At 44.2% G+C, this 18,313-nt stretch overlaps 2 protein-coding genes and 1 non-coding gene across 3 annotated transcripts; all 3 read left to right on the forward strand.

Annotated features, from left to right (window-relative positions):
* The first annotated feature begins 2,673 nt into the window (after positions 1-2,673).
* Positions 2,674-7,835, forward strand: RPL23 (ribosomal protein L23). The gene is made up of 5 exons (XM_061175922.1): positions 2,674-2,763; positions 3,323-3,406; positions 3,706-3,834; positions 7,479-7,592; positions 7,700-7,835. Exons 1-5 carry the CDS (start codon positions 2,751-2,753, stop codon positions 7,780-7,782), a joined length of 423 nt encoding a protein of 140 aa, XP_061031905.1. The 5' UTR covers positions 2,674-2,750; the 3' UTR covers positions 7,783-7,835.
* LOC133080985 (small nucleolar RNA SNORA21) lies at positions 3,438-3,573 on the forward strand. The gene has a single exon (XR_009698662.1). It is a non-coding gene; the product is annotated as a small nucleolar RNA SNORA21 (small nucleolar RNA).
* Positions 7,836-10,292: 2,457 nt separating the features above from the next.
* On the forward strand, positions 10,293-12,977 carry SPMAP1 (sperm microtubule associated protein 1). Its single transcript, XM_061176512.1, has 3 exons — positions 10,293-10,499; positions 11,858-11,957; positions 12,820-12,977. Exons 1-3 carry the CDS (start codon positions 10,293-10,295, stop codon positions 12,975-12,977), a joined length of 465 nt encoding a protein of 154 aa, XP_061032495.1.
* Positions 12,978-18,313: the final 5,336 nt, after the last annotated feature.

The raw sequence follows: 18,313 nt of genomic DNA on the forward strand, positions 1-18,313 counted from the left end.
ATTCCTTCACACAAGGATGCTGACGTATGGAGACCATAGAGGTAGACTTCTTCATTTGTTCTGCAATCATTCAGCATGTATTTACTGAGCCAGGCCCTATGCTGAATGCTGGGGATATACCACTGAACAAAAAGAAGAACATGGACTCAGCCTTTAATGGAGCATATAGACTAGTTGGGGGGGATCATTATTCAACAAAGTCATCAAATATATATTGAAGAATTGAAATAAATAGTAAGAAGGAAAAATACTACGTGAGAGAGGTCAGGGTAGAATTTCCCTAAGGAAAAGATATTTAAGCTGAGATCTGAAAAATCAGTAAACGTGAAATACATGATACGGGTAGGCAGGGTAGAGTATTCCAAGCATGTGTGAGGCCTATGGGTATTCAGGAGCATGGATGGTATCTGGGACCAAAACGTCAACCCTGCAGAGCAAGACAGAGCACGGTGCAAGATGAGGTTAAGAGGTAGGACAATGCCAGATCAGGGCCTAGTAGGCTGTGATATGGATTTTAACTTTGATTCTAAAAATACAGAAACCATTGGAGGATTTTCAGGAGAGTGACATAGTAATGTTTACGTTTCTGAAAAATTATTTCTGGCCATTGTATGAAGAGTGAGTGGATGGAAGGGGGAGAAATAGAGGTCAAGAGACATGTTAGGAAGCTTCAGAAATAGTTTAGGCAAGAGATGGAGGTGACTTGGTCCAGAGCATTAGCAGAGGAGATGGAGAGAAGTGGATATATTCAAGAGACATTGAGAAGGCAGACTGAAGAGAAATTGGACAGGAATCCCAGAGGGACACCTGGATGGATGCTAGTTTCATTTATCAACAGAGACAAATATGATAATGAAATCATACATTCAGAAACACATGGAATTTGGCTGAGAAGTGAAGGAGAAAAACTGGTAACTAGAGAAACAGGCAGGAGCAAGTGAAGGATTTAAGAGTGATAAGAGAAATTTATAAATGTAGAGATTTATAGACCTCTTAATGTTGAAGTACCCCAGAGCTTAGCCCACGGTCTTTTTTATTTACCCTTGCTTCTTTGTGAACTCATCCACTATCATGTCTTTAAATATACTTATATGCTGACGACTGCCAAATTTATATCTCCCTCTTTCTGGAACTCCAGGCTAATATGTCCAACTTGCTATTTAAATCTCTTTTGGTTGTCTAACAGACATCTAACTCAACATGTCCAAAACTGAACTCATACTCTTACCCCCAAACCTGTTCCTCCCATAGCTTTCCCCATCTCAGTTGATGGCAATGCCATCTTCCACTTGCTCAGAACTAAAGCCTTGGAAACATTTTCTTCTCTTTCTTTTGCACCCCACATTTTGTTGGCTCTACCTCCAAAACATATCCAGAATCTGATCACATCACATTACTTCTATTGCTACCTCTTTAGTCTAAACCACCATCATTTCTCTCCTGAGTTACTGCAAGAGCTTCCCAATAGATCGCCTTATTGTATCTTTGTGTTCCCTCCCACAGCCTAGTCTCAAATAGAGTGATCCTTCTGACATATTAGTCAGATCATGTCCCTCCTCTGCTTATGACTCATTGGTTTCCTATTTCAGTCTGTAAATGTCAAAGTCCATAGCAGTGTACAAAGCTCTAATGGTCCAGTTCCATTACTTCTGACCTTCTGTCCTACTACTCTTCCCTTCACTTACTCTGTCCAGTCACTCCTGGCTTCCTTGCTGGTCCTCACATTGTTCAGGCACAATCCCACCTTAGGGTTTTTCATTGGTTGATGACTCTATCTGGACTGCTCTTCCCTAGACAATCATATTGCTAGCTCCCTCACCTTAAAAATCTTCGCACTAATGTCAACTTCTTCCATGAAGCCCACACTGATCATTCTATTTTGAATTGCAATCTGTCTCTCCTCCCACTTCCAGACCCCTCTTACTTTTTTCTACTTTTGTTTTCATAGTACTTATCACCATCTAACATACTATATACTGCAATTACTACGTCTATGGCTTAGTATCTAATATCCACCTTCACCGCCACCCTGGCTGAATGTAAGCGCCACAGGGCATGAATGTTGATCTGTTTTGTTCTCTGATGTAGTCTAGCATATGCCCAAAACAGAATCTGGCATAAAGTAGTCGTTTAATAAATATTTGAATGAATATATAGACAGAAAGAAGTCCGAAGAATGGGAGAAGTTGAAGCAGTGAAAGGAGTAATGAATAAAGCAAGATATCTAAAATACAGATGGGTATGGGACCAAGCAACACATATGGAATTATCTGTAGCGCTAATAATGGTACTTCTCAGTTATATCACAACCTAATGAAACCGTTTCGAACTCTTTCCCTCTAGCCCCCGACGCCGTGTGTTCTTTGGAGGCCCCTATACAGCACAGACCGTTTAATCATTTCTGAACCTCTAGCGTCCATCGAAGTCCCTGGCACATACTTAGTGCTCAGAGAGGTTTTCCGATAAATTAAACCAATGTTTCTCTGTCCCAAACAACTACTTTCGAGTTCGTATGCAGTGTACACTGGGTACCATGCACGCTCCTGCAGCCCTCAACCCCTCCACCGCCCACTTCACAGCGAGAGCTCTACACGATGTCCAGGATTTATGACGTAATAAGACCGCGCCCTGGGGAAGAGAGGCGGATTGAACAAGCACCAGGTCACGTGACCAGATTGGGCGGGGCGTTGGAGTTGAGATCTCAGTGTCCTTTATAACTACTTCCTTTTTGTCCCTTTCCGGCGTTCAAGATGTCGAAGCGAGGTGAGTTTTTGGCTTTGGGAGATCCTTCGCCATCTGTCGCGAAGTGGCTGCTGGCCTCGCCGGGAACGGCGGCCATGGGCAGCTGGGACGCTTTGCTCTGCTCCGGGCCGGAGAGGGAGTGGAGGGACACCGCGAGAGCACCGGGAGAGCCCCCGAAAGTGACGGGGGAGCCTGGAGGGTTGAGTTCGCAGGATCCAGTCGTGATTCTTGACCGAATCCCGCGGGTTCACTCCGCGCCTAGCGCTTCAGTAATGGGGTTGGAGTTGGACTGGCTTAATCCCCAGAGTGGGCGACTTGTGCGGTCTCCCGCCTCGTAGGAAGAACTACGTGGTGCAAAAGTTGGATCGAGAATTGAGTCGTCCAGGTCCCTTAATCTCAATGTAATGTGCTAATAGTGAGGAATTGGCTATTTGCCTTGAGAACTGGGTGGCACATGGGGAGGGGAGAAGGAGTCCTAGAGAGAGCGAATCTACAGTGTACCGCTCCCCGAAGCACATGCGAATGAATATGTAGCTTAAGAATGTGAAGGGACCCCTCCTGTTTCCCTTCTTACTTACAGGACGTGGTGGGTCCTCTGGTGCGAAATTCCGGATTTCCTTGGGTCTTCCGGTTGGAGCCGTGATCAACTGTGCTGACAACACAGGTGAGACCTTCGGCTGCACTCTGCCAAACTGCCCCTTTTAAAAGCACTCAGTGGGCCTTTTGCTAATGACCCACTGAGCCGTCAAGAAAGGGCAGAGTGAAAACACCGCTTTTGGGTGAAGCGGCAGCATGTTGTGTTGTTTTGCTTCAATCGGTGGTGTGACAAGGTGTTCCACCTGGGGGACTAACTGCTTGGGAGTGTGTGTGGAGGGGGAGGCCTTGGAGGTGTTGGGGAAATGCAGAACTGCCTAACAGGCCCTCAGAAAAAACTTTTTTTGTTGTTTTTGTTTACTTTTATAGGAGCCAAAAATCTGTATATCATCTCTGTGAAGGGGATCAAGGGACGACTGAATAGACTTCCTGCTGCTGGTGTGGGTGACATGGTGATGGCCACAGTCAAGAAAGGCAAACCAGAGCTCAGAAAGAAGGGTCAGTAGAGAGACCAGATCCTCCTTTTGGTCTGTGGACAGTTGAAGGACTTCTCCCTCTATTGGAAAATAGAACAGTAGTTTTACCATTCTCAGGGCCTCTTAAAGCTTGATTTTCTTTGAGAGGCAGTGTGAGATCATCTGCAGTTGAAGTTCTATTCTTGCTGTCTTAAAGACCATTCTTTTATTTTTATTGGCGTATGGTTGCTTTATTTACAATGTCGTGTTAGTTTTTACCGCACAGCAAAGTGAATCAGCTATACGTATACATATATCCCCTCTTTTTTGGATTTCCTTCCAATTTAGGTCACCGCAGAGCACTGAGTAGAGTTCCCTGTGCCGTTCAGTTCATTAGTTATTCTCATTAGTTATCTATTTTACACATAGTATTGATAGTGTATGTATGTCAATCCCCATCTCCCAAGTCATCCACCACCACCACCCCACCCCCAGTTAAGTTCTTAGTTGGCTTCCGAAGTAAGCTAGGGGCTCTGCATATTTACCCTGCCATTTCCCCCAGCAAGTTCAGCCTATAGTTAACAGACCACCTCACATATTTATACCTATAGAAACAAAAGCTCTGTCCTTCTGGGATTTACAGTCCATCCACATAGTTCCTTCCCCAGCTCTCCTTTTAGTTCTTGGTTTTTTTGTTCCAACTTAAATCCCTTCCTTTGTGCCTCAGATTTTTGCTGTGCCCCCTACTAGGGTGGTCTCTTCTATGAGAGCAGGTCTTTAATTAATTGCTGACTCCTTGGCTACAAATGAACATGGTGGTACCAGGTGAGATCACAGCCTTAAGACTTAAGTCACCTCAGGCAAGTTTCCTTTTCAGGAACTACTAATTTGAAAAGGAATAATTATACATAGATGAGATTAACTCAGGGTTGTGACTTGTCAAAAGTTTGGCATGATTGCTTCTAAATGTCTTCTGGTAGAAACTAAAACAAGGAGCTGCTCATTGCTTAATCGTGGACAACCCCCAAAAGTTTTCCTACTAGATGTATGGGTTAGAGGGGGGCCTTAGACACTTCTGACTTGACTGACTTTAGAGCTTCTGATACTCAGTGTACTTGAGTTTCCAGCTCCTGAACTTTTCTCCTGTGCCTGCTTAGTTTGTCTCTGGCCTGGGATGTTTTGCTTTTTCTGAGAAGTCCTCTTAATGCGCAGTACACGTGTGACAGGTCTCAGCCATGTATCACAGTTACTCTTTGAAGGTCTGTATCCTACTCTATCCCCAGGTGTTTAGCCTTTTGGTCAGAAATCTTACTTTGTTGACCTCTAATATTCACTTGGGGGCTTGGTAGGCAAGGAATAAGCATCGTGCTTAAGCGTTGATAAATCAATGTGTTCATTGTGATCAGCATGCAACTAGACAGGCTTTCCTCTTAGAACACTTGCTGGGTCTGATCTGTGGCCTGGGGAGCTGTCAGGGAAGGACAGAACAATTGTCCATCACTATGGGTGAGGTGGCAGCAGGATGTGCTGTCTGTCTCAATCAGTTGTGGGACAGACCAGAGGACACTTCATAGTTTTAAAAATAGTTCTGACTTTCCAGCTCTTAATTTTTTCTTTGGTCCTTGTTTCTTCTAAATGAATACACTTGACCCTTGAACAACGAGCAACGTGGGTTTGGACTGCATGCGTCCATTTACGGATTTCCCCCCCCCCCCACAATATATTACTGTACTACGCTATCTGAGATTGGTTGAATCAGCGGATGCAGAGGGTCAACTGTAAGTTACACATGGATTTTAGACTGCACAGAGGGCTGGCGCCCCTAACCCTTCATTTTTCAAGGATCAGCTACATCTCCTGGCCTTAGACTTAATTATAACATACAGAAATGTGGAAGGAGCAGGACTGGAAATCCGGAGTCCTGTATTCGTGTGGCCTTATTTATTTGCTAGATGCATTTGTGAGAATTTAAATTGTTCTAAGTAGATGAGAGTCCAACGGAGGAGGGTCTCAGCCAATATTATCTGTCACTCAGTGTGTTTCCCATCGTTAAAAAACTCAGAGACCATCTATGTACATAGATAGTACTTGCTTCAAGGATAGCCAGGATCTCTGTCCTTAGAAGATCCTGCATTTCTAGTGTCTGATATTAAATATGGAAATGTAACTATTATCCCTACTTTACAAGAGGAAAACTTGAACTTCAGAAGATTAAGTAACTTGTTCAAGGTCTCCAGGCTACTGTCAGTCAGGATTTGAATCCAGGTTTTCTTTCAAGTGCAGTAGATGCTTTGAATGTCTGGAAAAATGTTCACTTTAGGAGCAGGGAACGTTTTTGTTTGGTTGGTTTTTTAAATTTATTTTTTTAAATTTATTATTTTTGGCTGTGTTGGGTCTTTGTTGCTGTGCGCAGGCTTTCTCGAGTTGCGGCGAGCGGGGGCTGCTCTTCATTGCGGTGCGCGGGCTTCTCATTGCGGTGGCTTCTCTTGTTGCGGAGCACGGGCTCTGGAGCGCATGGGCTCAGTAGTTGTGGCTCGTGGGCTCTAGAGTGCAGGCTCAGTAGTTGTGGCGCACAGGCTTAGTTGCTCCACGGCATGTGGGATCTTCCCGGACCAGGGCTCGAACCCATGTTGCCTGCGTTGGCAGGCGGATTCTTAACCACTGCACCACCAGGGAAGCCCTGGAGCAGGTAGGTTTTTAAAAGTTACTTATGACCCTGGAAAACATTTCCTCAAAAAGTTAAACATAGAGTTAATTAAATAAGAAATAGAAGTTGAATTTCAGTTACCCAGCTCTTAGACCTCCAAGGGATGATCGTTTTTAATATTTTATGTCCTACTTTCCAATGTAAACGGGACCATTACCTTCCCGTAACCCATTTTTGCTTCACAAATTATTGTCTTGCATATTAAAAAATTACAGAAGTACATAATCATTTAAAATGGTTCTGTTCTGTGCATGTCATGAGATATTTAGGTTAATTCCAGGTTTTGCTCTTAAAACAACATGTGCCCTGCAGTTAGAAAGGCATAAAGTGCTAATTTTTAGGTCAAGGTTTGTACTTGGAGGTTTTGATATAAATTGGGATGGAATATTGCATAATAAGGAGTTCATAGCTTGGCTTCTCCACTCATTCAGTGTGAGGAGGTTCCCATTCCCAATTCTATGGCATTAGGATCTTTTTAAAATTTATTTGGCTGTGCCAGGTCTTAATCGTGGCACATGGGATCTCTATTTGCGGCATGCAGGATCTAGTTCCCTGACCAGGGATCGAACCCAGGCCCCCTGCATTGGGAGCATGGAGTCTTAACCACTGGACCACCAGGGAAGTCCTGACATTAGGATCTTAAATAGTACCCACCTCTTGGGTGAAGTGAGGAAAAGTATAGAAAGTGCTTAGCAAGTTTCCTGCTGGTGTGTTGCTAATCGTCCTCCCAAAGTACAGATTTACACTTGCAAGGAAATGCAGGCAGTTTGGACTTGAAATGAGTAAGGTCTTTCCTTAAGGGGTGATTGGTGTTTACACTGTCTTTCACACTTGATTTTAGGAAATGAAAAGCTAATGAGTATACATTCTGTCCAAATGGGAAATGTTGGAGAGCTAGCCAAGGTGTAAATTGCTTTCTCGTGGTGGCACTGGAACTTGGCAGGTTAAATGACAGCTGCTTTTTTTTTCCCCCCTCTCAGTACATCCAGCAGTGGTAATTCGACAACGAAAGTCATACCGGAGAAAAGATGGTGTGTTTCTTTATTTTGAAGATAACGCAGGGGTCATAGTAAACAATAAAGGCGAGATGAAAGGTAATAAAGAATCCACATCGTTGTTAGGCTTTTGAGACTGGATGATTTAACTTGAGTACAAGGAAAGGGCCCTTTGAGCTTATGTGTCACATCATTCTTTTATGCAGGTTCTGCCATCACAGGACCAGTTGCAAAGGAATGTGCAGACTTGTGGCCCAGGATTGCATCCAATGCTGGCAGCATTGCATGATTCTTCGGTGTATTTGTAAAAGAAAAACACGATAATAAAAATTATTTGCTCCATGTCACTCTTCTTGACACCACCTAACCCTTACCCCCTCTGTAAAATAAAACTACCCAGTGCAGACTTTCTGTGGGCATGTGCAAAAAAAGATAAACAGTCATTGCACTTCTGTCAGTGTGCAGACTTTGGGGACTTTGCAATTTCTGCTGTAAAAACTTGAGTTTTTTAGTTCTTAAATTGCAGGTGGTAGATACTGCTTGGTGACAGGTTATCCCAGGTGACTGCCCTACAGTTAGAAAGGTATTTGAGATAAGGTAGCGTGTATGGTCAGATCCTGAACACTCATGGAGTTCAAGGAGTGATGTGAGTAGGAACCAGGTACACGCGTATATATGTGCACTTGTGCAGTTAACAGGTTTCCTTTGGGTAAGTTGGCACATAAATGAGTTTACATTTGTAAAACCTGACACATAATAATTGCTCTCATGGAAGATGACTAAGTTGTTAATATCTGCAAGTATTTTGCTATCAAAAGTATTTTGACAAGATGGTCATACATCTGCCAAACCCTAGCTTGAGAATAAAAGATGATAGAATGCCAGGACAACAGGCATGAGCCCTGGCAAATTCTGCCTGAAGGTATTGAACATTAGCCCTTTTTTTCCTAGCCATGAGAGTAACACTGTAGCTTTTTTTTTTTCCAAGCCATGACAGTTGATTTAGGTGACATTCAGGGTCTGGGGAAAATGAGCACTCAGCTGGTTTGGATCAATAGTCTGGCCTAAAGATGTTGGAAGGAGATTTTTACACTAAAGTTTGTGTCCACGTATCTGGTATCTGGAAATTGTTTTATCTGTAAGATTGGGTACAATGAAAGGCTGAGGATTAGAGTGTATGTGAAGACCCTAGCACAGTCACTTGGTGAGATGACTTCCCTTTTGTCCTTCAGATGTACCAGAACTAGAAAGCAGTGGTTCTCAATCTGAGGAGTTGAAAATGTGCCCAGGTCATATCTCAGACCAGTTAAGTCAGACTGTGGAGGTGGGACCCAGGCGTCAGGACTTTTTAAAGCTCCGTAAGAGATTCTGAAGTGCAGCCAAGATTGAGGACCAGTCCTCTGTCTAGACTGAGTCAGTCTTGGTTTTAGGGATATTAAATCCCAAAGTCTGTAAAATAGACCAGTCTTCCTCCCCTACCCCATCCTCCAGGCTGGTGAATTTCAAGTCTTTAATGTGACATGAAGCCCCCAGGTACTCCATTTAAAATGAATCTTTTTTTATCCCATTGCATAATAGGAAGTTTCTCACCTGCCTTCCTCAAATGTGAGGTGAGAGCTGGGCCTGTCATTTTTTCCCCTCGTCCTCTCAAGTCCTCTAATGTTCTTTCCAGGTTCTTTTCAGGTTTTAATAGAATGGGCTCAAATTATAGACTTCCTATAATTTCAAATTTGATTGCTAGGAGCTCGCCTGTCATAGTGTAGAAAGATTAAATATGCTGAGTATTGAGATGCTGGGGTTGGTGATTATTACGTGTAGGTATAATGCAACCTTTTTCTAATTAATACATGTGCCTTTGTATTATATTATTAAATATATTTATGTTACTAGTATTATAATAGTAACATAAAAGAATTCCTGGATTTATTGCCTCATCTGTAAAATGATAATAGCACCTTAGAGTTGGTGTGAGGAGCAGAGGAATTTGTATAAGCCACTTTGATATGTAAAGCATCTATATAAGGGTTTATTATTCAAGGGGGAAATTTGGGAAGTAAAAAATATAAAGGAAGGAAAAATCACTTGTAACAACAATAACTAGGGAAAATCACTGTTCATGTTTTGCTGTATCCTATCATATATACATAATATTAGAGAAGTATGGTACTTACTGTTTTATTGATAAGTATACAACTTTTACTGTTTTGTTGGTTTTTAAAATTTAACGGGAGGAGGAATAGCTGATGAAAAGAATTGGGTGGGGAGGGGAGAAGTGCTTTAAGTGCGTTTACTGGAAATCAGGAGATCTGAATTCTGGTTCTGGATCTGCCACTAAATGGATTTAGGGAATATTCCCAACATTTCTGAGCTTCAACTTCCAGTACTGTACAACGAGAGTTGGAAGTCGATGCTCTCTGAGCTCTTTCTGATCCTTTCTGGGTACAAGCTTTTCAAGGGAACTGGGTTTGGGAAATATATATAATAAAGTGGGAGCAGAGAACCTTGCTCTTAAAAGGAAAACGGGGAGCTGGGCCCGACTGCGTTAACACTGCCCACATTCAGTAATCCCCCTTCTCTTCAATCTCTGATTCCTCTTGCATGGTTGCCTCCTAGACATCCCTCACCTCTGGACCATTTAAGCAACTTCCCCCGCAGCCCCGAGAGCCTACCTCGTAGGATGGGGACAGTAGGGTTTGTGTCACAGGGGTCTTTGACATCACGTAACAATGCGCAGGGGAGCCCCCACCTAGGACCCTCCGCTCGCGCTAGAAAAGCCCTCGGAGGCTGCGGTGGGTTAGGATGGCGCACTTTTGCGCGTGTCCTCTGTGGCTGGAGAAGAGCTTCATCTTGGATGGAGTGGCCGTGAGCACCATGGCCCGCACCTATGAGCACGTGAGGCCCAAGCTCTGGTCGGCGATTCCACCCTACAACGCGCAGCAGGACTACCACGCCCGCCGGTACTTCCGGAGCCGCGTGGTTCCGCCCATCTTGCGGAAAACTGATCAGGTACAGGAGCGCCGTGGAGGACCCCACCGTTTGTGCCCGCAGAGCTTGGCCCTCGTGGCGGGGCCGACTTCCCAGATCCGGGCGTCTCATGGCAGCGCCCTCACCACCAGGGAGGCTCCCCGACTCGCACCCTCTCAGCTTTCTTAATGAAACCCGGGAACTGGCGGAGGCGGGAGACAGGTGTTGAGCGCAAGCTCACTGAGCTCACAGAACCACCTTCCACGCCTGAACTTGAGAATGATCTCATTTTGGGTTTCTGCAAGCCTCTGCCAAACAAATGGGTTTCTTTGTCCTTTTTGGCATCACGGATCCGCCCTTTGGGGTGACCTCCTGCCGCAAATTCTCAAAAAGCCCGACAATCGGTAAAAAGACAAAGAACTGCCTAGGTGAGGTGCCCTCGGTCCGGTGACGTCATAGTTCAAGAGGGCTCGCTCGCTGCGACCTTCTGTGAGCTGACTGGAAGGAAACCTCCCGAAGTTCTGCAGCCCTCGCTTCTCCCCAGGCCTTTTCCCTCGTGGATGTTGCCCCTCCCCCGCAGAGTACTTCCCCGGGATCAAAGATTCTGAGGCTATTATAGGCTCAGCTCCAATTTTTTTCAACACTTTTGCTTCCAATATTTGTGTCTATAATACATGTCAGTGACTTAGGGAGAGGAGGACTTAATGCGGGTTATTCTGTGAACAAATCTTGGGAGTTTTTGTGGTCCCGGGTGTTCGTGTGTGCGCATGTGTGTTCAGTACATGCATATGGACACACACATCTGTGTGTGCCATGTTTGTGTGTGTTTGCTGTCTACTCGTAATTTTTATAGCAGAAGGAGCCGGAATCTGGGGGAAAACTCGAAAGTTTAAAAGGTTGAAAAATAATATGGTGTACACACTTTTGAAATTTTCTATGTTCCATTTTGTAAGTATTCTTTAATCGTCACAGACACCATTTGTGGTAGGTATTATTTTCATTTAAATGAAGATCATGTTAATTGAAACTTTAGTATGCCAGGCCCTTTATTTGAAGGCCCTTTATATCTCACTTAAATTTCAAAGCAAACCCCCATTTTACTGATGAGGAAATTGAGGTCCAGAAAAGCTATGTCATTGTCCTAAGGTCACACAGCTTGTTAGGGGTAGAGCTGGAATTAGAACCAGTCTCTCTGGCTTTAGACATTGAGCCCTTAACTGCCAGGCTACACTGCCTCTCCCTGAAAGGCAATAAGTCACTAAGTATATTTAATCTGTCTGGCCCTGTTACCCCTGGCTGTGACCTCTCCCTCCCTCCAACAAGCCCGAAGGCGGGGGTTGGACTGTGCATCTCTCTGCATCATGACTGACAGTCTTCTGCATTTTCTCCCTCATTCTCAGGATCATGGCGGTACAGGAAGGGATGGCTGGATAGTGGATTATTTCCATATCTTCGGGCAAGGACAGAGATACCTCAACAGGAGAAACTGGGCAGGGGCAGGCAAGTGCCACCTCCCTTTCCAGTCTCACCATGGTCCCACCTAGGAAGAGTGGTGTGCATTCCACAGAGAGAGAAACTGGGCCATAAAGAGACCTGGTTGGGGGAAGAGACCCAGGGTCTGACTGCATCCTCCAGCTCTTCTTCTCATGCATGGGCAGATGGTGTCACAGTGCTCCCTAATAGTTATTGAGCATCCGCTGTATGTCAGGAGCTTTTTACCCTCAGAGTAGCCTCAGGTTGCAGCCAGGGAAATTGAGGTTTAGGGAGTTAAAATGATTTGCTAAGAAGGGCTGAGCTGGGGTTGGAATTCTACTCTTTCCAGCGAAAGCCTGTGTTTTTCTCACTGCTCTCAGAGCAGGCTGTGTCCTGCTCACTCTCTAGGCCCCATTTAGCAGCAACAGGAAAAGGGAGAGTTGAGACCTGTTTTTCTGGCAGGGTGAACCCTCCTCCCACCCCAACTCCACCACCCTTTGGCCACATTCTAGTCACATGTCCCCTGGCACCATTGGCCAAATTGAGCTCATCCATTTTCTCCAGCTGGGTCAGATGCAAGGGTGAAATTTTCTCAGTTCTCCTGGCAGCAAAGCAAGTTCAGCCAAGCCCAGAAATTTCTGGCCCTTCCCGTCCCAGCATGTACCATTCACGCTCCTCCTGCATGCTATTCCTAGTATGAGGTTTGGTTTCCAGGATGCCATCTGTCTCCTCCACCTCACCAACCCTTGGCTTTTCAGGATTGAGGGTTCAGCTGGGACATGGGAGCACAGTGACTATACTGGATTGGCCTCCTGTACCAGCCCAATGGGAGCGGGGAAAGCAAGAGGGGGCTGAATACAGGCTCAGGCCTCTCTCTCTATCCCGCAAGGGCATTCCCTCCAGCAGGTGACCGGACATGACCACTATAATGCCAATCTGAAAGTGACCCAGGGGTTCAATGGTCAGTTTGGCTATCGCCGGAACACCCCAGCCCTCCGCCAGCGCCCATCTGTCTTTGGAGAGGTCACCCAATTCCCTCTCTTCTAACAGCAGCTCTTCTCTTCACACTCCTCGACCAGAATTTCTAAGATGTGTATATGAACTCTTAGTGTTATTTTATATTAAAACTTTGGGGTGTGTGTCTCCAAGTGTGCTGTTTCTTCTTTGAGGCTGGTGGAGGGGGCAAGCTAGTTTCTCCATCCTCGGCTTCCCTACCCTATGGAGGAGGTGGGAGGAGAAAGGGCATCTCAGGCTGTGCCCTTAAACTCCATGCAAACGGAGTGCCAGGCTTGAAAGGAGAGGCCTCAGGTCTCCCCTGCCGCTGTGATAAGGAGGAACCACACTACTTAAGCCCTCATCCAAGCTCTTCCCCAGGCATCGGGACGGCCCGGGTCAGAAGCTGGCTACTGTTTCCATCAAGAACGGAGCAGGCAGTGCGGCCACAGGGATTGGCGTCGGTTGCCCTGAGAAGGAGTTCCTGATTTTCCTGAGTCATCCCATCCGAAAGAACTGACATCTTCCTTCTCCTTCCCACCCTCAACTCATCAAGAGGCAGAGGACGAACAGAGTGTATCTGGGGCCGAGGATTCTGACACAGTAATACCGTGTATACAGAAGCTTTCTTTACTAGTGCTATGTCAGTTTCCTTTCAGCTAGTTTCCAGCATGTCATTTTTCAAGTGCCCCACCCAGTTTACTGGTGGCCAAGAGGAAAACCAGAGCAGATGATGGATAGAAAAGGAGGTGGAGCTTCAGAATACAAAGCTTGCCGGAATGCCAGAGTGGGTGGAACCTGTTTGTATTGAATCACCATAAGTGGACAAGGAAGAGAGTCCCAGTAGGCCATGGGGTTATAGCTCAGAGGCAGAGCATTTGACTGCAAATCAAGGGGTCTCTGGTTCAATCCTTGTTGCCCCCTCCCTTCCTCCTTTATCCTTTTACTTCCATTAAATGGAAGTGAGTAAATATTTCTTCACTCCCAGCCCCAGGGTCACTAGAGGAGGAAAACAAGAATTCTCAGCGGATTCTTGTTCAGAAGTACTAGTTACTCTCACATTCTAAATGACCACTGAGAACAGATCCCTGGAGGACTCCTGGAGGACTCCGTTGGGCTTCAATTAAGACAAAGTCCATGAGGAAATTCTTAGTCTAAGGTTAGATCTGAGCGCTGTGAACACAACTTAGCAATATGATGTATGACAGAGTAAAGATAAAGACATTCGTACAACATGTATTGTTGAGAGCTTAGTACACGCAAGGCTGCGGTGAATTAAAAGATGAAAGAGGGCAGCTGTCCTCAGGGAGCTTTCAGTCTAGTGGAAGTTGACACATTCACACACAGCCGTCAGAGGAAGAGCACTCTGTAGCTCAAGAAAGAGATACCTTTTAAAAAGACCTATTCAGGGACTCTCACCTTTTAAAAAGACCTATTCAGGGACTCTCCTGGTGGTTCAGTGGTTAAGGCTCAGGGCTTCCAACGTAGGGAGTGTGTGTTCAATCTCTAGTCGGGGTACTAAGATCCCACAGGTGCTGTGTGGCTAAGAAACTTTAAAAAAGACCTACCCACTTCTTCTAGATATAATTTAGAAATCCAGCTCAGTCTTGTCCCTGGAAGTGTCCACTGCTTGTGCCAAGAACCCTAGGCACATCTTCAGGACAATTCCTCAAATTTGAAAATGCCAAGTGGAAGCATTTGATTGGCCGAGCCATGGTCAGACATGCATGTCGTTTTCCTCCAGGAAGGCGACAAGGTGGTCTTGCCTCACCAGGTTTGACAACACGAGATATTACCCCAGAATTAGAGGGGTGGGTGTTTGGATGTAAAAATGAATGCATCACCACTACACCTTTTTTCCTCCTTGAAGAAACTACTGTAAGGAGAGAGCATGATAAGTTATAAATTTCAGTCCTGGCAGTCAAAGGTTTGCTTTCTCACACCGCTTTATTTCCCATTTGCTAAAATTAATTAAATCAAAATTTTGTATTAAATCGTGTTCACATTTTATCATGATCATGTAAATACTATTTATTATTGAGTCTATCCATATATACTGTGATAGTATTTCCTTTCTTGAAAACTTTTCTGAAGAAAATTACCTCATTTTCTCATTTGTGTATTTTTCTTTGTGCCTATTGGTAATTTGAACTTCAACAGCCTCACAGTACAATTATTCACCTGCTCCAAACCTACCAAATTAATTTTTCAAGGCAGTCCTCCTGACACCCTCCATCCTTCTGTTTCAGGCTGTTTAGACCTGCCACCCAGTTTGGGGTGCCTTGGGAATTCCCATTCTGTCTCCTCTGTGTTGGATTCTCTCTGTTTCCTGGGCAATGTCTTCCTTTTTCTTAGTTTCCTTCTTTATATGGTGGAGAATAATCTGCAGGAGCTTCTTGAGAAAGAATATATGGGAGGCAAAATTCTTGAGTCCTGGCATGTCTGAAAATATTTTTATTTTACCCAAACACTTGAGAGATAGTTTGTCTGGGAATAAAATTATTGTTGAGAATTTTTTTTTCCAGAAGTTTGAAAATCATTGTCTTCTAGCTTCTCTTGGTAGGTTTGATGTCATTCTTACTTCCATATGTGACCTGCTTCTCTCTGTAAAATCTTAGAATCTTTGTTCCTGATGTTCTGAAGTTTTTCAATGATGTACATGGTGATCCCTTTCAATGTAGAGATTCAAATCCTATCTTAAGTTTTATTTTTCTTTTATACTTTGTTCTCCATTGTTTGCTCATCTGGGGACTTACCTTTTCTGTCCTACTGTTCCTTTGTCTTTTTCTTCCCCCCTACTCTTCATTTGTCTTTTTGTTGTACTTTCTAGGAGATTTGCTCATTTGATCTTCTGACTTTTTTGTTAGCTTTTTGATTTCAGTTTTGTCATAGTTCCAACTGCTCCTTTGCTATTACATTCTGTTCTAGTTTTATGGACACAGGTTATTCTCTGGTTTCTTTAAAATTATGGTTGTTTCTGAAGTATTCTTCTCCAAGTATTGTCTATTTTTCCTCAGTGTCCTTTTTGCTGCTGTTTCCTTTGGTTTTAGATTCTTGTGTTGAGAGCATTCACCAAATAACTGGCACTCCATAGGGTAAAGGCCATTGGAAGCTCTGTGTTCTTCAGTAGGGCTTGCTGACTGATGGTTTTCCTTGTGGGGAGTCCAACGGTGAGCCAGCCTTTTCATTTGGGAACTTCCAAATGCCTATATCTGTGGATCACCATGTCCCTATTCCTTGGGTCATTTAGTTTCTCCATAGAAAAATTCTGAGATCTCCTGCCTGGGGAGTAGAACAAGGAGGAGGAAGGGAATTAGTGACCCCATTTTTTAATAAGCAGACTTTCGCTTAATCCCTACAGCCATTCTGAAAGCCCTTGGCCACCCAGTTGGAAGTGGAGGGGTCTCACAGGTTCAGTCTCCCCAACAGATCTTTCACCCTTGGGACTGGGGATAGAGATTTAGGATCTTAACTGCTCCTTATATAGACTTTCACCAAAATTCCCTATTTGCAGCCCACCTGGTGGTGCCAAGTTCCCAGCTTTTCTGGGATTCCTCAAGTATCAGTCAGTTCTCTTCTCTGTTCCTCTCCACAGTTCTCACTCTTGGAAACCACCATTCCATTTTCTGTCTGTATGAATTTGACTACTGTAGTACCTCATATAAGTGCAATCACACCGTGTTTGTCTTTTGTGTCTGGCTTATTTTACTTAGCATAAAGTCTTCAAGATTCCTCCATGTTGTAGCAGGTGTCAGAATTTCATTCCTTTCTAAGGCTGAATTTTACATATATAAAAACATATATATAAACACTTTATCCATCCGTTAGTGGACACTTGCGTTGCTTCCATTTTTTGCTTACTGTGTATAATGCTACTATGAACAGTATGAACAGAATATACAAATATCTGTTTGAGTGCCTACTTCACATTCTTTGGAGTATGTACTCAGAATCGGAATTGTTGGATCATATGGTAATTCTATGTTTGATTTTTTGAGGAACTGCCATATACCCAGATATATTTTAAAATTTGATGCCTAGTGGGACCCAGGTCTCCAGATTTGTTTCTTTATCTCCCAGGTCATTTTTATGTGCACTCAAGATGAAGAACCACTGTCAGAGCCAATACTTAGGTTTCAGCTTCCTCTTCTCTGCTAAATCACACATACCCACACTGCTTTCCATCTTCAAAAACGGTTTGACACAGCTCTTCTGTTCCCTCTCCAGTTCTCTTTGCCCTTGTCAAGCTATATATGCTATTGTTTTAGAAGAGTTTTGGGAGGGGAGGGAGCTATTGATAAATACACAAGTTCCATGTTTGTTTCTCTATGATAATTATTTTTATATGGATTTTAAAATGTGCATACATGTGGCCTATCTCTTGAGTTGGAATTCCTTAGGAGCAACTGCTTCGCTGTGCTTGCTCTTTCTTTACAGTGGCCAGGAAACAGTTTTCTTGCATTCTCCCATTCATTCATTGACTCATTTGTTCATGTAGCCACAGTACAGAACACCTACCACGTGCTGGGCGCACACCGTATGCCCCACATAGGATGGCAGTTGTTGGCCAAACAACAGATATAACTCTACCAACATACACATTTAGTCAAATGAAAGCTGTCTTCAGTTCCTTGCCCTTTTTGTTGTGTCTTTGTTTTGATAGACACATGCCAGGATGATATTTGAAGTTGCTTTCAACACACTGAGCCACCTCCACCTTTTAACCCTAGTAATTAAACGGTCACCTTTTTATTTATTTATTTTTTAATTAATTTATTTATTTTTTGGCTGCACTGGGTCTTCGTTGCTGTGCGCAGGCTTTCTCTAGTTGTGGCGAGCAGGGGCTATATCACTTGCAGGGTGCAGGCTTCTCATTTCGGTGGCTTGTTGCTGAGCACAAGCTCTAGGTGCGTGGGCTTAGTTGCTCCGTGGCATGTGGGATCTTCCCGGACCAGGGCTCGAACCTGTGTTCCCTGCATTGGCAGGCGGATTCTTAACCACTGCTCTACCAGGGGAGTCCCCCACCCTTTTAATTAAGGGTTGCAACACTTAACAGAATTTGGACTTATTACAGCAGGACTAGAATCTTTCATTACCCAGCAGGAGTCCCAACCTCAAGTCCTACTGTTCCCTATGCAATCACTACACCTTTTCTGTCTCTTAGTAGTTTCCAGGAAACCTGGGGGCTTTGGGTCCAATTCTACCCAGTGTTGCTGAGGAAGTTTTTGAGAAAGGTCAGCTGAAACTGCCGTAATTAATTAATTAATCATCAAAGTGTGGAAGAAGGGACTTGCTGTCCCTTCCTTTTGCTCTCACAGGGCCCCAGCTGGGGAGAGAGTACTTCCTTACAATATTCAGAAGGAATGTCTATTACTGGATAATGGCAATGC

This window comes from Eubalaena glacialis, chromosome 19 (genome assembly GCF_028564815.1).
Source record: "Eubalaena glacialis isolate mEubGla1 chromosome 19, mEubGla1.1.hap2.+ XY, whole genome shotgun sequence".
Taxonomy (NCBI): Eukaryota; Metazoa; Chordata; class Mammalia; order Artiodactyla; family Balaenidae; genus Eubalaena; species Eubalaena glacialis.

Bases quoted from the DNA above. Each gene is read 5' to 3' on its own strand.
- RPL23 (XM_061175922.1), top strand. The intron at 3,407-3,705 runs GTGAGACCTTCG...TTACTTTTATAG, and splicing joins CAACTGTGCTGACAACACAG to GAGCCAAAAATCTGTATATC. The intron at 3,835-7,478 runs GTCAGTAGAGAG...CCCCCCTCTCAG, and splicing joins ACCAGAGCTCAGAAAGAAGG to TACATCCAGCAGTGGTAATT.
- SPMAP1 (XM_061176512.1), top strand. From the start codon at position 10,293: ATGGCGCACTTTTGCGCGTGTCCTCTGTGGCTGGAGAAGAGCTTCATC. The intron at 10,500-11,857 runs GTACAGGAGCGC...CCTCATTCTCAG, and splicing joins TCTTGCGGAAAACTGATCAG to GATCATGGCGGTACAGGAAG. The intron at 11,958-12,819 runs GCAAGTGCCACC...CTATCCCGCAAG, and splicing joins GAGAAACTGGGCAGGGGCAG to GGCATTCCCTCCAGCAGGTG.